Source organism: Muntiacus reevesi, chromosome 1 (genome assembly GCF_963930625.1).
Source record: "Muntiacus reevesi chromosome 1, mMunRee1.1, whole genome shotgun sequence".
Classification (NCBI taxonomy): domain Eukaryota; kingdom Metazoa; phylum Chordata; class Mammalia; order Artiodactyla; family Cervidae; genus Muntiacus; species Muntiacus reevesi.
The window spans coordinates 79,075,451-79,095,800 of record NC_089249.1 but is presented as its reverse complement, the minus strand read 5'-3'; the positions used below and the strand labels follow the sequence as shown (position 1 = coordinate 79,095,800).

The 20,350-nt window shown below is 39.1% G+C and overlaps 1 protein-coding gene across 23 annotated transcripts in view; it reads left to right on the top strand.

The window, feature by feature from the left end:
* Positions 1 to 20,350, top strand: part of UBAP2L (ubiquitin associated protein 2 like) — a 44,338-nt gene that overhangs the window by 5,115 nt on the left and 18,873 nt on the right. For 9 of the 23 annotated variants that reach the window (XM_065903493.1, XM_065903434.1, XM_065903421.1 and 6 more), the window contains exons 3-12: positions 1,421 to 1,498; positions 2,061 to 2,171; positions 6,862 to 7,063; positions 7,414 to 7,509; positions 7,915 to 7,960; positions 8,415 to 8,527; positions 10,220 to 10,279; positions 12,219 to 12,271; positions 13,932 to 14,017; positions 17,464 to 17,635. In XM_065903493.1, the coding sequence (XP_065759565.1) occupies positions 1,421 to 1,498; positions 2,061 to 2,171; positions 6,862 to 7,063; positions 7,414 to 7,509; positions 7,915 to 7,960; positions 8,415 to 8,527; positions 10,220 to 10,279; positions 12,219 to 12,271; positions 13,932 to 14,017; positions 17,464 to 17,635 (1,017 nt within the window). The remainder of the gene's footprint in view (positions 1 to 1,420; positions 1,499 to 2,060; positions 2,172 to 6,861; positions 7,064 to 7,413; positions 7,510 to 7,914; positions 7,961 to 8,414; positions 8,528 to 10,219; positions 10,280 to 12,218; positions 12,272 to 13,931; positions 14,018 to 17,463; positions 17,636 to 20,350) is intronic. The other 14 variants (XM_065903560.1, XM_065903551.1, XM_065903522.1 and 11 more) reach the window with 3 other exon arrangements.

Sequence of the window (20,350 nt, the reverse complement as noted above, 5' to 3'; positions counted from 1 at the left end):
GTTCTTTATTTTTACTTTCTTACCCTTTCCTCTTTTCACTTGGGGCCTAATAACTGTTAATGACACATTGATGCAATGTGCTTATTTTTTGTTGTTAATTTTTTTAATTGTTAATTTACTGCATTGTGAGGCTTGGAAAGAATGGGTCCTGTGCTTTGTATTTCTGAGATAGCAGTTTCCGTTATTCATCTGGGTTGTTTCAGCAATACATTCCTTATTTCCTATAATTTCCATTTTGATGTCTCTTTAGCCAATCTTTGTCTTCCCACCTTTTCCTTTCCTTTGCTCTTCTTTTCCCTCACTTGTCTTATTTTCCTCTCTTGTCTCATTGAGCCCTAATCTGATTTTTCCTTTCCCATGAGGAGTTAGCGTCTTTACTATGTTCCTTTAAGATTAACAAATGAGATACTCTAGAGTATTGCTCAGTTTTAAAGAGTAAATTAACCTCCTTAGCACTGAGGTTTATGAGTTTTTTTTTTTTAATTGAATTTAGATTTTTTTTAATAACCAGTTTGGTATTTGTTGGCACCTAATATGAATGAATCAGTTAACATTTGATTATGGTCAGATAAGTTGAATGTTAAGATTAGAACTTTTCTCTTTTTCATTTTTCTTTTGCTTCTCTTTCCAGGTGAATTTCTAGCAGAATTCTAGTATTTATCTCAGCTGGGGCTAAAATTTCTGACATCTTACAAGCATACATTGGATACTTGGAGGATATGCTCAGTGTATCCTCAGACTAAACCTTATGCTATTCTCATCCCTAGGGAATAAGAGTGACAGTGATCATTGCAGAAACAGGAACAGGGTTTTCACATGACTTTGCAAATACATGAAATTGAATTAAGGCACAGATGTTTCAAAGTGGTATTTGATCCCGAAATGAGTTTCTTTAACTGTGAACATAAGAGAAAAGCTCTGTGCTTTTTTAGAGAAGGTAGTGTGAAATAGTGACAGCTTCACTCTGTTGTTTTGCTCATTTAAGCATCTTAACTGGTGGAAAGAGCTTGACGGCTCTATAGTCCATGGGGTCGCAGAGAGTGGAACACGACTGAGCAACTGAAGTGAAGTGAGGTGGTGGAAATGTTTTATTACTTGGTCGTGTGTAACAGGTAGAAGGAAATCGGGGTGGGAGATGATGAATATTGATTGTTGTTCAGTTGCCAAGTTGTGTCAGGCTCATTTGCAACCCCATGTACTATAGCTGGCCGGGCTCCTCTGTCCATGGGATTTTCGAGGCAAGAATACTCGAGTGGGTTGCCATTTCCTTTTTCAGGGCATCTTTCCAACCCAGGAATCGAACCTGCGTCTCCTGCTTGGCAGGTGGATTCTTTGCCACTTAGCCATCTGGGAAGCCCAGTTGACTGTATTGGTCCCTCTCATTTCTCTAAGCTGTTGTCTCTTGATCTTGCTTTTTTAGGCCACTGCAGAACAAATTCGACTTGCACAGATGATTTCGGACCATAATGATGCTGACTTTGAGGAAAAGGTGAAACAGGTGAGTGTATTTTTGATTCGCCATAAGTTGTGGGAAAAAACATGAAGATTAAAGCGCAGTTAATAGGATTGATGCCTACCAGGATACGTTCCACTTTAGGTATTAAAAGAATTTTGACCTGAAATATGATAGGTTAAGCCAATACATGAGTGCTTTTATTGTCTGATTTACTGTGCTCCTTTGGACAGATACCTTATTCAAAGAGATTTTATCTTAATTTTAACCTCTTTATTGAATGAATTTGTTAGTACTGTTGTATAGCAACATTTAGCATTTGTGGTTTCTAGGAAATATGGAGAGTCATGGTATGCTGAAGCCTGTTTGTTTCCGCATTTGATTCTCTATTAGATACTTTAATGTTCGATTGATTTATAAATACTTTTGCCCCATCCTTAATCACAGATGTTAATGTTTTGCTTTTGGAGCTAGAATGTCAAAATTCTGCATGTTTTGCTTTTTTAAACCTGATTCAAACTCAGCTGTGTCTTCTCCCTTTCCTTCATCTATTTTCCTTTTTGGGGGAGTGCAAGCTTGTTCATAATGGTTGATCTTTCTCTTTCAGTTGATTGATATCACAGGCAAGAACCAGGATGAATGTGTCATTGCTTTGCATGACTGCAATGGAGATGTCAACAGAGCCATCAATGTACTGCTGGAAGGAAACCCAGATACGGTAGAGTGCTAATAAAGTGTTCTAGAAAGTGGGTCCCTGGTTGAGAGGCTAGTAAATTCCAAAAATAGCAAGAGGGGTCAACTTAAAGCATACTCTCTTATTCTCCAAATAAAGCAAGGAACTGTCTTGGAGATTATTTGTTGGAGGTTGCAAACACTTAAAATTTATGTGCAATAAATAGGAGAAACAGATAAAATCAGTTTCTTTTAGTTGGCCTGGAATAATTGTTGATTCTAGGCTAATGACTACTTTTAAGACTTGGTTAGTCTGAGTTAAGAGTTGCTGCTAAATAACCTTACTTACTAATAGAAGATTTCTCACTCACTTGTTTTATTGCTGTTGAACAGAGAACTACAGCCCTTACTGGATTCTGATTTCAGAACATTCCCAGCAATATCAGCGTTATATTTCACAATAACTTTTTTTTTTTCATAATACCTTTTTATCATGTGAACTTATTTTTGTTGAAGTAGCAGAGAAAGAATCCTTTTTTGAAAATAATTTATTTTGTTCATGAATTTTTGGCTGCACTGGGTCTTTGTTACTGTTCTCAGGCTTTCTCTGGTTGTGGCGAGGGGCTGTTCTTCATTGAGGTGCGCTGGCTTCTTACTGTGGTGGCTTCTCAACGGTGGCTTCTCGTTGCAGAGCACAGACTCTGGGCACACGGGCTTTAGTAGTTGCAGCGTTCAAGTTCAGTCGTCGTGGCTCAAGGGCTTAGTTGCTCCGATGCATTTGGGATCTTTCCAGACCAGGGATCCAACTCATGTCCCCTGCATTGACACGTGGGTTCCTAACCACTGGATGACCAGGGAAGCCTGAGAAATAAACTTTACAGCTTGTTGACCATTCCTGGAGATGATAGGGGATATGGGAGGAACTCTTGCTCTGGAATTTAGAGTTGATTTCACCTCTTCCTCTCCTTTCCTTTCCACTTAATGAGAATGCTGTGTTTTGTTACTGTCTTACTATTGTGTTTGTTATGTCCCTTAAGAATAGGATTGTGCCTTACTAAATAATCTTTGGGATATTCTGCAGCGTTTAGTAGAGACCTTTATTACTAGTTTTTTAAATGAGCAGTGTATCACTTGAAGTCATTTTCATTTACTTGATCTTACTCGGGATTTTTGGTTGAGATTGATAACCAGATTTCATCCTTAGAGTAACTGATTGATGTTACAGTGTTACTTTAGCTGAATGTTGGAGGTTTGTCAGTTTTTTTTGAGACAATGGGAAATAATAGTGAAAACTGTTTTTTAATCATTGAATATAGATTTGTAGATTTTTGTCTTCAAAAGTGTGGCCCCAGATTAGGTTGTAAATTATTGCTTTTGTTTGAAAATTACTTCCTGAATAATCAGATAGCAGTTTTGGTTCATTTTGAGTTTACTCTGGAATAATTGCCGCAGGATTTTTCAGGGAGTAGGATGGAGATGGAAGTGGGACTACCTATGCTTTCTAAAAGTGTGGCTTTTTTTGAGACTTCCCTGGAAGTTCAGTGGTTAAGACTCCAAGCTCCCAATGCACTGACCGTGGGTTTGATCCCTAGTTGGGGGTAAGGTCCGACATACTGCATAGCAGAAAAAATGTGAAAGTTGTTTTTTTTTTTTTGCACAAGTCACGTTTTGTTTCACCTTCCTAGTACTAGAAGTCTGACCTTCTTCCACAGTATTAAAAAAATAAGCTAGAGAATGTAGGTTTATTTCCCAAATAAACTAGCAACTAGTGAAACCAATGGGAATCAGTCAGCTGCCAGGAATGTTGCATGTATTTGGGTGGATGAGATCATATCAGAAAACTGACAGTGCCTTTGGGCAAAGCATAGTAAATAATTCTTTTTATGTATAAAACCAATCTGGTGCCAGCAGCTGATAAATAACCATAGAGAAGCTAAAAGGTGACAGGTTTCTGAAACCTTCCAGATTTTGATACAGATTAACACAAACTCCTAAGGACTGACTGTTTTGAGTCTCGTTTCCAGAGTTCCTGATGGCAGGTTTAGGTATGAGGTTACTATAATTTATGAATTAAAACTACTATGAGCATAAAGTGACCTACAGCTTAATGTGGAGTCAGGTGGGTTGGAAGAATAGGCAACACGATGCTGCTAGGTCCTAGGTGGATGCTTAATTTTTTTTTTTTTTGGCCAAGCTGTGTAGCTTGCAAGATTTAGTTTCCTGGCCAGGGATTGTACCTGTGTCCCCTGCATTTTAAGGCAAATTGTTAACCACTGGGCCACCAGGGAAGTTCCTTTAATATAGTTGTTTATTTTTATTTGGTCATGCTGGGTCTTCAGTGCTGCTTGAGGGTTTTTTCCTAGTTGTGGCTGCTGCTGCTAAGTCGCTTCAGTCGTGTCCGACTCTTCGACCCCATAGACGGCAGCCCACCAGGCTCCCCTGTCCCTGGGATTCTCCAGGCAAGAACACTGGAGTGGGTTGCCATTTCCTTCTCCAATGCATGAAAGTGAAAAGTGAAAGTGAAGCTGCTCAGTCGTGTCCGACTCTTAGCGACCCCAGGGACTGCAACCTACCAGGCTCTTCCATCCATGGGACTTTCCAGGCAAGAGTACTAGAGGGCTAGTTGCGGCAATTGCAGACAACTCTTTCGGTACGCGGGCTTCTCATTGCGGTGGCTCCTCTTGTTGCAGAGCACAGGCTCTAGGCACACAGACTTCAGTAGTTGCAGTGTGTGGGCTTAGTTGCTTCATGGCACCCTTTAGTATAGTTTTAAATTTACTTGTTTTGAACTTAAAAATGTTTAAATTGTGGTAAAATACACTAGAGGAAATTGACCAATTTAACAATTTTAAGTAAACAGTTCTTTGTCACTAAGGACATTCACAGTGCTGTACAGTCATTCTTATTGTGTAGTCACCAAGTTGTGTCTGACTCTCTTGCAACCCCATGGACCATAACCTGCCAGTCTCCTCTGTCCATGGGATTTCCCAGGCAAGAATACTGGAGTGGGTTGCCTTGACCTCCTCCAGGGTGTCTTCCTGATCCAAGGATCCAAACTGTATCTCCTGCTTGGCAGGTGGATTCTTTACCACTGAGCCACCTGGGACGCCCCTGTACAACCATTACCACTATCCATTTCCAGAACTTTTTCATTTTCCAGTTAGAAACCGTATCCATGAAACAATTAACTTTCCATTCCCTACTCCCAGCTCGGGTAACATCTTGTGTTTTAGGTATCTCATATAAGGTATTGCCTATTCTTGGTACCTCATAAAAGTGGAATCAAATGTTTGTCCTTTTGTGTTTCATTTAGCAAAATATTTTTAAGGTTTATCTGTCTTGTGACTTGTGTCAGAATTTCAGTTCTTTGGAAGACTGAGTAATATTCTGTTGCATGTTTATAGCACATTTTGTTTATCCACTCATCATTGGTGAACACTTCGGACTATTTGGAAATAAATTGTAGACATCAGAGTACTTTTCCTAAATCCTTCATCATGTTTTCCTAAAAGGATACTGTTTTTATATGACAAATTATGGTTAGCCCTGAGAAAATTAATAGTAATTTCATGTTACTATTCCATATTTTAAAGTTATTTGATAGCTGTTACTGAGCAAACAGGACCATTATAATTTGGTATTATGTAATTTGGTATTTGGAATCCTGGTATCCAGGATGGTAAACATGATAGTCTTGGCGTTTGAACTGAAACTTACTTGTGCATGTTTGAACTTATTTGTACATATTTTCTGCAAACATTATAAATGAGTATATGTGTGTGTTTAAAACTTGAAATTTATAAGGAATTCTCTGGCAGTCCAGTGGTTAAGTCTCTGCTCTTTGACTGCTGAGCACCTGGGTTCAGTCCCTGGTCAGGGAACTGAGAACCTGCAAGCCACACAACAAGACAAAAAAAAAGAACTTTAAGTTTATAAAATTCGTTTTCCTAAGGAATAAGTTTTTGCATGGCTGTTTAGCTTATTTTCCTTGCTGTAAATACTTATTCCTGAACTGTTTTGAGGAAGGTTGAATTGTATTATAGCAATTTCAGATGTGTAAGGAGAACACAGTAAAACCAGACATGCTTCGTATAGTCAGCATGTCTCAGGGCCAGGGCTGTGCTTTCCTGACTGCTATTTGGTCGTCTTTTAAATAAAGGAAATTGGTGTGTGTGGAAGGGATGGGTTAGGTAGCAGGTGTAGTTGTTTTCCTCCTAAATTCTTGGTTACTTAATTAGAGACTGTACTCAAGAGGCAAATGCTATTCATTCACTCTGAATTCAAAGTTAACTTTTAGAAACTTTGAGTTTTCAGTTTTATTTGACATGGATAAGGCTATAAAAAATTGGAAATTACTGAATGCATAGGGAACTAGTGTTTTCAGCCTAGGAAATCCACTTGAAAGAAAGGACCAGTAAATAACTGGGCCCTTTGACTAAGGGGACACCAAATGACTGAACTGGGTTGAGATCTCGGTGGTTCTTTTGAGAATGATTCCTGCAGTCCATTTGTTCATAAGCACCTCCTCCACAGAAAGGGCTTCAGTTTTGCAGTGATAGGTGCAGAATTTGTTTTGAGGTTCTGTCTATACCCTCAACTTAAACAGAAGTAAACTTATAGAAGTATCTTAGATATGGATACTGAGAGAGAGTGGTTAACAGTTGTCCCAACCTTTATCTCTGGTTTCCTGGTAGCAGCCTGTATTGATTTGACATGAATGCTCTTCCCTTCTTTAGCATTCCTGGGAGATGGTCGGGAAGAAGAAGGGTGTCTCAGGACAGAAGGATGGTGGCCAAACGGAATCCAACGAGGAAGGCAAAGAAAATCGAGACCGTGACAGAGACTATAGTCGGCGACGTGGTGGGCCACCAAGACGGGGAAGAGGTGCCAGCCGTGGACGAGAGTGTATGCATGGGGCTTTAACAAAACCAGCTGTGGGTTAGTAATGTCTAGACTTGAGGGATGTCAGGGCCTTGTGAGGCTGGACCGAGTAACCCTTATCTTTTTTATTTTTCTTACGATCATCTGTTCTGAGATCTTGGCATTTCTTACATAGAATTTTTTTTAGCAACAGCCGCCAGTTTAGCATGAAATTACCTTGTTAGCTGTTTGTAAAATTTTTTGACTGGGAACCATTTCCCTCGTAACCATCATGTTCTGTCCTTCCAGCTCATTTTCTCTTCTTTGTTTTTGCCCCCCCCCCCCCATCATGTATGCATGCTGTTTATATATTTTTTTTCTATTCACTTTACTCTGGCCATTTGTAGTGTTTTGTTTTTAAATTTCAGTTCGAGGTCAGGAAAATGGATTAGATGGCACCAAGAGTGGAGGACCTTCTGGAAGAGGCACAGAAAGAGGCAGAAGAGGTCGTGGCCGAGGCAGAGGTGATCATTTTGTTGGGGGAATGGATGCTGGGGACATGCTACTCTTACTAGTTTAGTAGGGGTCTGCTTTATTTAAAAAAAAAAAAATTCAAATGGATGCTGGGTACCTTAATTGTTGAGATGTAGTGCAAATTCTAGAGATTACTGTGAGGGCAGTGAGAATGAAGGTAGATGTCATTTCCTCTAGTATTTATTGTCATTACTGTGTTTGCTTAAGGATCCAGCAGTTCAGTCACCAAAGAAACAATCTTGTCAATAATAAGGGTTGTCCTCCTGTATTAACTGTTGTGCTGCGGAGTGAGAGAAGGAACATCTAATAATGTCAACCACTTACTTTGCAAAGTTGTCTCAGTTGGTATGGTGGTTTTATATCAACTTTTAAAATGTATCCCTCTCCCTCTTTAGGTGGCTCTGGTAGGCGCGGAGGAAGATTTTCTGCTCAAGGAATGGGGTGAGTTTCATTGATCCAATGTCACAGTCTTTAATTTTTTTTCATAAGTGTTACCATAGTAGCTTGATGTGGTTAATATTCTGGTATCCTGAGGATAATAGGCAGCTAAGTAACCAAGTGTGATCAGATTGCTACACTATTTCATCAGATGTGTGTAGACATTGGGCTTATTTTAGTGAGATAAGCATTTACCACCTGGATTACGTATCTCATAACTTCATATGAATACATATACCTGCTGTTTTTCCAAAATCTTCATGTGGATTTTATCAGTGTCCTAACACAAGGGGAATGATAGATACATATAAGATTATATCATGAAATTTTAGGTAAGCTGGTAAAATGAGGAAAAGTGAACAGACAAGTTTCTAATTGCCCTCCATTTGAGTTAATTTTAACTGATGTTGCTTAGAGCTCAGAGGCTCTTAAGCTTTTTATTTATTTTTTCTCCCAGAACCTTTAACCCAGCTGATTATGCAGAGCCGGCCAATACTGATGATAACTACGGCAATAATAGCGGCAATACATGGAACAACACTGGCCACTTTGAACCAGATGATGGGACGAGTGAGTGACTGTTTTATTCATTTTTTGTCTCTAGGAACCTAAGGAAGTAATTTTTTTGAGGTTATACTAACATAAAAAAGTGAAGGTATAGCTCCTGAGTGCTGAGACAGGGAGAGAAAGGGATAACAGTTGTATTACTGTGTAGTCTGTATTTATTGTGTGCCTATAGGCACATTGTACATGCTGTTTCACCTGATCTCTCACTTATTTTATAAAACAAACATTATTTGTTGTCACTTTTCAGATGACAAGGTTTAGATTGCAGGAGTGATTATGAAATTGGCTAGTATTTGAACTCAGAATTTTTCGACTCTGTAAGGCCATGCTCTTTCCATTATACTGTTAGCTCCCAGTTGTATTTCCTAGTGTTTCTGTTTGGCTTTGCCTTTTGATAAGCTATCCAGGATTAATCAAACCACTGCTTGTAGAGGTGAACAGGGCCCAGAATCAAAGCCCACTGTTAATTTGTTTTTGTGTACAGAGATAGGAATGTCTTTTTCCTTTAATTGTTGGGAAATAATCAGTATCTGGGCAAGAAGAAAATCTGGAGACTTTCAGCCTCTCATTGTTGGATAGTGTTCTGGGTATGGTAGGGTATTATGGGGTTTGATTTTTTTTGTTAGCTGACTTCGGTGCATATCTGGGTAGCATAGATGTTTGTAAGTATGTTAGGCTTGTGGGACACATCAAGATGTATTTGGAAGTAAGATACTTTTATTACTTTAAATGAGAGCAGCCTCTGGGTTCCAGAGTATTTTCTTCTGAGGAGATCAGCTATCTCCTTCTGACTGGGTCACCACATGGAAGGAAAAGCCTGAGACTTTTTTTGTCTTATAAAGAGGGGATGGGTTAATAGAGGAGCATGAAATAGGCTCTCTTGACTCCTTATCCACTTAAATTTGCCTTACCCCTGTTTCAGAGATCTGTTACCTTAATCTTGCATCTTTAGGTAGGTCTTTGGCACAAACTTCTTCTCATCTACTGCCCACAGTATGCTTTACCTCAGGTCCTGAATATTATGTGCTTTTTGTTCATCAAGCTGTCTTTTTTTTTTTTTCCATCAAGCTGTCTTAAAAGCTCATTTTGAATACGAATTTCTCAGGGGTGGAGGCTAAAGTTATTGTCAAGCTAGGTAACTTTTTGAGCTTCCTTATTGGCTATGAAATGTCCTTTTCTATTTTAACTTTGGAGGTATTAGAACTGCTCTTCATTCATCTTTTGATGGCTTTTTAGAGCATTGGTAGCAGTCTGAATAACAAGTTGAGGGATTTGTTTTTAGTTGTGGACAGAAAATTAGGCATGGAGTCGCAGTCCTAGGTTGGTTGGAAGAAGAGGAAAGGAAGAGGTGTGTGTGTGTGTACACCGTGTGGAGAAGAGCAGATCTGGGAGGCCAGAATCGGAGCTGTTGATTTGTGGCCAAATGAGACTCTGTGCTGCTGTTATCTCGTCAGTGTTGGGTCAGTTCCGTGATTCACCTGTGGTAGTTTGATGACTTGAACTCTTCATGCATGATCTCTTTTTATGTTTTCATGATAGCAAACTTCAAATTCCCTTTTTATTTTAAAAAGAGACTGAAATCTACCCTTAAAATATCCACAGGTACAGTGGGAGTTGTGTGTTGGGGGCAATCATTCTCATTCACAAACAAAATTTCACTGGTTGTTTTTTCTTTTCTTTTCTTTTTTGTTTCAGGACTTGATTTCATTGGGGTTGAGGGGTCAAATTATCCCCGAAAATTTGAGACTGCTCCTGGTATGATACATCCAGGCGCCTAACTGCCCCGGATATTTAATAGATTTTTATGAACTGAAATATCTGTGGATATGTCATCTTTATGTCTTCCTGCTTTTTTATTTTTCTGCTTTTTCCTTTTATTCTGTGCCTGTTTTTCTTACTTAGAAAATTGTTTAATGAACACTTTAATATTTACGTTGTCTATGCTTTTTGCTGATGGAGTGGAAGCCCTAATCTGTTGTTAGAATATTTGAACGCTTTCTGCGTCTTAATGCTTCTTCAGTGTGTAGTCTTTTTCCTTAGCTGTAACCATATGTCCGGTATAGGAAGGTGTCAAGTAGCTGTCTACAGTCTTCCTTTCCATTCCAGATACAGTCACCAGAGTGCAGGGGAAGAAAATTCTTGCATGAGAGATAGCTTCTAAGTAGTATGTAACTTCTTAGATCACTTCTAATTCTAGGATTGTGTGTATGTGTTAACCCCCCTTTTGGATTCCAGTTAACGACGGTGGGATGGATGTCAATGGGGAGGAAGAATGATATCACCAGAGAGGGGGAGAAGAATGTTGTTTGTAGCTTGTCTAAATTGAGGTTGGACTTAAATTTGATTTGGAGAACATTGTCATTGTTAAGTGGCTTGAAATTTCTGTGGTACAGTTTAAATACTGTCCTGGGAAAGGCATTGCACTGACATATTTTTCTCTAGGAAATAGGATTTTTCATTATTAAATGTTTAGAAGGATTTCAAATGGGTTTTGTAGGTATTAGAATGTTTATTTTCAGTGACCATGAAATCTGAATGCCAGACCTTCATTCTTTGATTCCTGTAAGAAATTTTCTCCATTTGGGGAGAATGCTGTAAGAATTATTAAATATATACTGTTATTCTAGAGAAGAAAACCAGAAGTTTTCTTGTGTTTCCTACAGATAAGTGCCTATTTCTTAGTGTGGTCCTTTGCTTGAAGGGAAGAATTTTAGGTCTCAGAAACTCACCCCCAAAAAAAATAATAATAAAGAAACTCACCTATATTCCTTAAGAAAAGGCAGGTTCCTTTTCTGAGAAGAATTTTAGGTCTCAGAAACTCACCCAAAAAAAATAAAAAAGAAATTCACCCATATTCCTTAAGAAAAGGTAGGTTCCTTTTCTGAGGGGAGGACATGTGTATATGTGAAGCAAAACAAGGGGAATGTGGAAGATAGTTTGATTATTTATGGACCTCTCCTACTGAAACTATATTTGCACTATGTTGTTACCAACAGGAGGAGACTGTATAACTCCATTGTCTGTGCCATGAGCTTAGCAGGTCAGATTTCATGTCTTGTATAGTTAGGATTAGTACAGTAATTATCACACGTACTTGATTTTTCAAGTTTCGCCTTGTATCTTCTGAAAATAACAGCCAGCGGGGTTTCTTAATTCAGTTCCCATAGCAGATAGGTGTCAGTGCTCTGTTTGGATTTCAGGCCTTGCCTTCTTCATTGCCCTTCAACTGAGACCATTTGTGTTCCTCTGCCCCTGCTGCCACGTCTCTTCAGACTGCTGGCAATATTGTCTTATACTCAATAGAGTGTGCATGTTTTGGCTTGAATTGTCTGCTGTCATTTCACTGAACAGACCACTGAGTCAGGCCTGAAGGGCTGTAAGAGATTGCTTGGAGTGCTGGGTCTCTTGGAGTCTTGCTCTCTCTTCTATTTTCTCTCTCTTGCTGTCTCATGCTCTTTCCTATTACAGCTGTGTGACAAAAACTGAAAGTAGCTGTGAAATTTAATCTAATTAGAACCCTGGTGTTCTGAGGTATTCTAAAGTCTCTTCCTCCCTCTGAAGCCCAAGATTCCTTTCTGATTACTAAATGCTGGTTACACTTTTGGCTGCCAAAAAATTTAATGCATTAGTATTTTCTGCACATGCTTTGTACTGGCATTAAAAGTTACTTCACCGTGTTTTTCTTTATTCCCAGGTGCATGGAGGACTGCAACAGAGGAGTGGGGAACTGAAGATTGGAATGAAGATGTAAGTAATTCCATGTTATTTTTCATTAGTACCTTCTATCCCTAAGTGATGTTTTAGGGATAGAAAATGGGTATGATTCTACCCCTCAAAATTCACCCTTAAGATTCTGACCCAAAACTTTTACATCCAAAATAGTGTTCTGAGCCAGAACATTTCACATATGTTATATGAAGGAGACTGGGCATGAACAGGACTCTCTGGAACCAGACTATGGAAAGGGCAAGTGCACTTGTGTAAGTCCAATATCTGATTGTCGGATTTATCCCAGGAAGCGTTGGTGGTTGGGTAGGGCACCAGAGATGGAGTCAGGCAGGTAGCTTCAGGTAGCTTCTGGTAGCACATGACGCTCCTTGGAGCAGTGTGGTTATTTGGTTCACATTCAGGCTTTGGTGTACAGTTCTGTAATTGGTTTAGAGGTGGGTACGTGGTGAAAGTTTGGTTGACTCTGAAACCCATTTTGTTATTGTACTCGGAGCCCAACTTGGGTGATTTTAATTGAGATGATTATGTAGGTTTGGCTGTCCTCCAGTGACTAAACTTAGAAACCTCATAGATGGGTGGCACATAAACAGCTATGTGAATTCACTGGAGTAGTACCTGAGTAAAAGGATTTTGCTGATCGCTGGTCACAGTCAAGCCTTTGCTGTGAATTATAGCAATCATGGATGAACTTTCCTGTATTTGTATTTATTCAAGCAAGACAGAATATGGTAAGAGGAAACGGTGTGTCAAGCTGTTTTGGTTTTCAGGGCTGAGTTTTAAAATTCCAGATATATCAGCATCAGAGTGTGATTCCTTTCTATTGTAGCTCAGCTAGACTGCTTTGTGAATACGTCCTAAGATTTGGCTCGTCTGCTTAACCACCTTTCAGAGAATGATATATTGGGGCGAGTGAATTCCCTGTCTTTAGAGGGGAGGCTTCAATCAGAAAGTTTTTTTTAAACTTTGGGGAATTGCCTGGTGGTCCAGTGGTTAGAACTCCACACTTTCACTGCTGAGGGCTAGGGTTCAGTTCCTGGTTGGGGAACTTTGAGCTCCCACAAACGTGGCAGCATGGCTAAAAAAATTAAATCAACTTTGAATAGTAGGAATATTTATTCCCTGCAATTGCTTACCTGATTTTAGTGTTTTATAGGAGAGAGACTAGATGGAATAAAGTCAGTTTTAAGGCAAAACACATTAAAATTATTCCTGCAAATTTCAACACATCAAAACTTGGGCCCTTACTGCTCAACAGCCAAGAATTGTTTTTATTTCTGTCTTCATTTTGGCTGGAATCTTTCTTTCTTTGAGAGGATTAGTGGAAGATAAAGTATGGTTTGGATTAAGGTAGGAGTTGGGAGGTATAGTGGGAAAATATAAAGGGGCTTTCTCTATTTTTCTATCTAGCATATTCACCTTCTTGTAAGTTCAGGGTGCATATTATGTGACTCCACTAGGTTTTATTGGGTTCATGGATTTTGCTCTCTCTTTTGATAGGATCTATAGAAGATAGATAGAAGGGGCTTGAAAGTCAGTCCTTTCAGGATTCCTTAGGGTAAATAGTTTTCTCTTCAAGGAATTTTCCCCTTTTTCTTATGTTGCATTCCCTTTACCTCTGCCAGGTTTCTGGACTATATCTAGCCTAACACTAGGAGTGACTAATGCCTCTGTTTTCCAGCTTTCTGAGACCAAGATCTTCACTGCCTCTAATGTGTCTTCAGTGCCTCTGCCTGCGGAGAATGTGACAATCACTGCTGGTCAGAGGCAAGTCTGTGGTGTGAATTACCAGTATCTTTTCTCAAAGGAATCTGCTAAGTGAGCTGTAAGGAAGGAGTGGTACTGGGCCTTTATGAACTCCCATGGTGTTGATAATAATGAGAATTAAATTACATTATGGTCCTATTTAGTTTATAGGTAGGTTTTTGTAAGAGTTGATAGTAGTTAATCTACTGAATGGAAATCTGTATACTATAATTTTAAAGTTAACTCTCTTACAGATAGTCCTTTATTAATACATATATCAGGGGAAAAAAAAATATATATATATATATACATTAGCCTTGTCAGCATCCTGGATATTGATTAAAACTTAGAATAATATAAACTTACAGTAAGTTGGGTTAAGAAAAACTAAAAGTGGAAAGATTTGATTTACTTCGGAATTTGCAGAACTGTCCAGTAGCTTCTTCTCTTGCTTTGTAAGTATGTCTTTGTTTTAGCCAACTGAGTATGAAGATCATTTTTTCCCCTAGCATCTATCTTACAAATTTTTTAGGACTTGAACATAAGTAGGGATCAATAGAGGGAGGTAACACTTGTCAGGGAATATTTTATCCCCTGAAAAACTCTTGGATTATTTCTGGACCTGGATATGATAGCTATAGGGCTTCCCTGATAGCTCAGTTGGTAAAGAATTCGTCTGCAAAGCAGGAGACCCCAGTTCAATTCCTAGGTTGGGAAGATCCACTAGAGAATGGATAGGCTACCCCACTCTAGTATTCTTGGGCTTCCCTTGTGGCTTAGCTGGTAAAGAATCTGCCTGCAATGTGGGAGACCTGTATTGTGTCCTTGGGTTGGTAAGATCCCCTGAAGAAGGGAAAGGCTACCCACTCCAGTATTCTGACCTGGAGAATTCCATGGACTGTATAGTCCATGGGGTCGCAAAGAGTCGGACTTGACTGAGTGACTTTCACTTTCACTTTCATGATAGTTACTGACTCAGAATCCAGCTTGAAGGCAGAGGAACCAGAGATCAAATTGCCAACATCCGTTGGATTATAGAAAAATCAGGAGAGTTCAAGAAAAACATCTTCTGATTTATTGACTACGCGAAAGCCTTTGACTGTGTGGATCACAAAAAACTGGAAAATTCTTAAAGAGATGGGAATACCAGACCACCTTACCTGACTCCTGAGAAATCTATATGCAGGTCAAGAAGCAACAGTTAGAACTGGACACAGAACAACAGACTGATTCCAAATTGGGAAAGGAGTACATCAAGACTGTATAATGTCACGCTGCTTATTTAACTTATATGCAGAGTACATCATGCAAAATGCCAGGCTGGATGAGCACAAGCTGGAATCAAGATTGCTGGAGAAATATCAATAACCTCAGATATGCAGCTGACACCATTCTTAAGGCAGAAAGCGAAGAAGAGCTAAAGAGCCTCTTGACGAAAGTGAAAGAGGAGAGAGAGAAAGCTGGCTTAAAACTCGACATTCAGAAAAACTAAAATCATGGCATCTGGTCCCATCACTTCATGGCAAATAGATGAGGAAACAGTGAAACTAGTGACAGACTTTATTTTCTTGGGCTCCAACATCACTTTGGATGGTGACTGCAGCCATGAAATTAAAAGACACCTGCTCCTTGGAAGAAAAGTTATGACCAACCTAGACAGCATATTAAAAAGCAGAGACATTACTTTGCCAGCAAAGGTCCGCCTAGTCAAAACTGTGGTTCTGCTGGTAGTCATGTATGGATGTGAGAGTTGGACCACAAAGAAAGCTGAATGCTTAAGAATTGATGCTTTTGAACTGTGGTGTTGGAGAAGACTCTTGAGAGTCCTTTGGACTGCAAGGAGATCAAACCAGTCAATCCTAAAGGAAATCAACCCTGAATGTTCATTGGAAGGACTGATGTTGAAGCTGAAGCTCCAATCAATACCTTGGCCACCTGATGCAAAGAACTGACTCATTGGAAAAGACTCTGATGCTCGGAAAGATTGAAGGCAGGAGGAGGAGGGGATGACAGGATGAGATAGTTGGATGGCATCACCGACTTGATGGACATGAGTTTGAGCAAGCTCCAGGAGTTGGTGATGGACAGGGAAGCCTGGTGTGCTGCAGTCCATGGGGTTGCAGAGAGTCAGACACGACTGAGTGACTGAACTGAACTAACTCAGAATGTCCTAATAAGAAGTGTGATAAGAATAGAATGTTAAGGATGTCATTAACTGAGGTTAATTGTTGTTGTTTTTAATGACACCAAATATCTGTGATTTTTTTCCCCACGCAGGTTGTGTGTTCAGCTAAGCGTTCAGCAGTTTAATTCAGTTTTGACAATAACTCTCCAGAGTTAGCACAGACCCATGTTGACTGCTCAGTACCCTAGGACAGCCTTTCTGCAGAGGTGCCCAGGCTACTCACACAGTTCTGCTCAGCTGGCTACAAATTTGGGGGTTTTCACAGCCCCCTCTTCAGATTCAATAATTTTCTAGGATGATTGATCCTAAATCAATCATTTGATTGATCTAGGATACAGGAAAGAGTTTTACTTGACGTTCCTGATTTATTAGTTTAACCAGTATTCAGAAACAGCCAAATGGAAGAGATACACAGGCCAGGGTGTGGGAAGTGAAGCATGGAGCTTTTAAGCCCTCTCTGGGTGTTCTGCCCTCCTTGTGGGTCATATGTGTTCATCAGACCAGAAGCTCACTGAATCTCACTGTTCAAGAGGTTTTGATCAAAGTTTCATTACATAGGCATAATTGATTAAGTCATTGGTGATTGAATTCAGTCTCTTAATTCCCCTTCCTTTCCTAGAGGTGGGTGGAGTGTAGTGGGGTTGAAAGTTCCAACTCTGATTCACTTTCTTGGTGTTTTTGGTGACCAGCCACCTTCTCAAAACTATGTGTGTGGGGGTCCCCCTCCCCGAGTAACTATTATCTTAAACTGCGGTTGAAAGGGACCAATTATGAAAAATAAAAGATATACCCTCTTACTAAAGAAATTTGCCAAGCCCCTAGTATATGTTTTTATTATACCACAGGTGACTTCTGGAATTTTTTAAAAACTGGGGAAAAAATTGCCTAAATCCTTCTTGTTCTAAAGCCACTAGAGGATGCCAGCATTCTGTTTGTGGTCTTAGATATTGGTCATGACAGGTATTCAGTATGAAAATCATGACTAAAAGTTAGTTAATTTGGGGCCAGTTATGGAGCTGCTGTATTAAAACTAACATTTGCTATTTCATTAAGTTAAATTTCACTAAAATTAAAAATATAAATAACATTAAGGATGTCAGCTCCATTGGAATACATCTGAATGCTATTGTGACTCATACATCTGTTATTTTTGATGAGTTCAGCATTTTAGGGCTTTGTGTTTCTGCGGAGTGACTTCCTTTTGATCTGTCCTTAATCTAAGTCGGGTATTGGGAGACAAGAATGTTCTGTCATTATTCATCAAACTTTCTCTCTCCATTAGAATTGACCTTGCTGTTCTGTTGGGAAAGACACCATCTTCAATGGAGAATGATTCATCTAATCTGGATCCCTCTCAGGCTCCTTCTCTTGCCCAGCCTCTGGTGTTCAGTAACTCGAAGCAGAGTGCCATATCACAGCCTGCTTCAGGGAACACATTTTCTCATCACAGTATGGTAAGTAGGAAACAAGGTGTATCTTAAAGTTTTATGCAACCCCAGCACATACTTAAAAATATCATAAGTCCTTTCAGTGACACCTGAAAGGTTTGGGGCAAGGTAAAAAGCATCTTTTATCTTCCTGAGCAGACTTGAGTATAGAAATGTTGAGTTGGGTAATAGGGGATAGCTCTAGGAGAGGATTTAGTTGTGGACAGACAGAATTGTCTTATAAAAATGAATAAACATTTTATTTGTTGTCAGTTGCTCAGTGTGTCTGACTCTTTGTAACCCCATGGACCCCACCAGGCTCCTCTGTCCAGGGAATTTTCTAGATAATAATACTGAAGTGGGTTGCCATTTCCTACTCCAGGGGATCTTCCTGACCCAGAGATCAAACCCATATCTCCTGCAGTGGATTCTTTACCACTGTGTCACCTGGGAAGCTCTGACCCCATTTACTGACTACGTAACAGTGCTGAACAATATATATATATATTTTTTTAATGTAATTTTTTTGGGGAAAAAATTAATTTATTTGGCCGTGCTGGGTCTTAGTTGTGGCACTTGGGATCTTAGATCTTTGTTGTGGCATGTAGGATCTTTAATTGTGGCATCCAGGGCCTAGTTCCCTGACCAGAGGTCGAACCCAGTCCTCTCTCCCGGCCCCCCACATTAGAAATGTGGGGTCTTAGCCACTGGGCCACCAGGGAAGTCCTTATTTTCTATTATTCTTGAAGAGAGAAAATCAATGACAATTTTAACGCTGATACTAATTAGTAACAGTAATTAAACGTTGATGAGAGGTGGTAGCACTTCCCTGTTTCTTGATAGAGCACAATTATCATATGTATTTATTTAAATCAGACATTTCTGAGGTAAGCTTCTAAAAACTTGGGGTCTTCCTGAATCTGCCCATATAATAACTGTTTCTCCTTTTCTCCTTAAGTGGGGATAAGGGTGCTTGCTGTGCCTATCTTACAGGGCTTCAGGAAGACAGATAAGATTATGAGTAAAAGTTATACAAATGTGGTGGCAGTAGTGATATTAGTTGTTAACACCCTGGAGCACTTAACAAAAAATGACTTGTTGATTCAGAATTATTTTTAAAAAATTTAAGGTCATCAATTACAGGAAAGGCTAAATAAACAAAGATGATACAAGGACCAACTTTCTTATGGTCAGTAAATCCTAAAAGTACTGCTTTTTCTTTCTTTTACTTTGCTGTCTGTTTACTTTTTGGTGGTTGTCAAGAGGTAAGAGACAGTGTGTATGCATATACTTTTACTTATCTAGTAGTAAGATATATATTAATAGTAATTGCTTCAACTAGAAAATTGTCAAGTCAGCCTCTAATCCAGAAGTTTTTTAATTTTTAACCATTATCCTAAAATAATTTCCTGTGTTAATGGTAATTTGGTGGTTAATATTCTGCCATATATGAATGGCGACAGGTGAGAAAAACTGGAAGAGAAGGGAAAGGGAAAGAAGTGTTGGGACCAAAAAGAAAGAAAGAAAATGGGATAAAGATGATCAGAAAATAGCTGCCAGCCCCTAAGATAGATGACTTGAAAAGAGTTACGTGCTTTGTGTCACTTTAAATTACCTTTAAAGCCTGGAATTTAAGATTTATACCCAAATCCAAATTCTCATCAAAAATTGAAATTTCGGTATATTTCCACCTTACCCTTAACATTCTATTTAATGTGTGTCATGTGATAAGTTAAACTAAACACAAATACTATTCTGTTCTTTCTTATTATCTGTATTAATTAGTGTGCTATTTAATGTAGTTCTTTTCCTTTCAGGATAAATTACAGGATTAATTTCCCTTAAAATTTAATAGATGTAAGTAATATAGGAGTCCTTATTATCATAATATGTGAATATAAAGTAATTTTCTGTGTCTTTAATGTTTCATGCTTGCAGAGTATTTGGTAATCATTGCTGTGTGGGATCATTTCTCCTACAATCCTGTACTTTCAACTAGGTTTTGGCTGTTTTGGTTTTTCTTTGTGTAATCTTGAAATGCAGACTGAAGTGCAAAAGAAAAAGTCTTACCCTGAGTTGGACAGATTGATTTTGTATAAGTGCTGCTTAATGATGAAAATCATGATGTGGTTAAATAAGAACCTAGGAAGACTAGATTAAATCTCCTTAGAGTTTCTTTAGAATGGTTAATTTTCTGGTCTAGGATGGTAGTTTTACTTGGTATTGGGGATTCCCCCAGAAGCATCAAGAGTAAGTTTTTCTTTATTCTCTCTGAGCTTTTCAGTGGAAGGGGCAAAGACACTAATGACTGAAGTGAAATTTTATGTCATCTTCATGTTAGCTTAGTAAACAGTTATCAGTTGATTTAAAAATTCAAAAAGGGGGGAAACCCCTCCTCCAGTCATTAAAGAAATTCCTGAGGGGACTTGCCTGCTGGCCCAGTGGTTAAGACTCTGAGCTCCCAATGCAGGGGGCCCAGGTTCGATCCCTGGTCAGGGAACTAAATCCCACATGCTGCAACTAAGACCTGGTGCAGCCAAATAAATGAATAAATATTAAAAAAAAAAAAAAACAAAAAACAAAAAAGCGCTTCTTAAAAAACAAACAAAAAAAGAAATTCCTGAGGACTCCCTTGGTGGCCCAGTGTCTGACTCCACGCTCCCAGTGCAGGGGGCCCGGGTTCAGGGAACTAGATCCTATATGCCACAACTAGGGATGCCACAACTAGAAATGCCTTGTTAG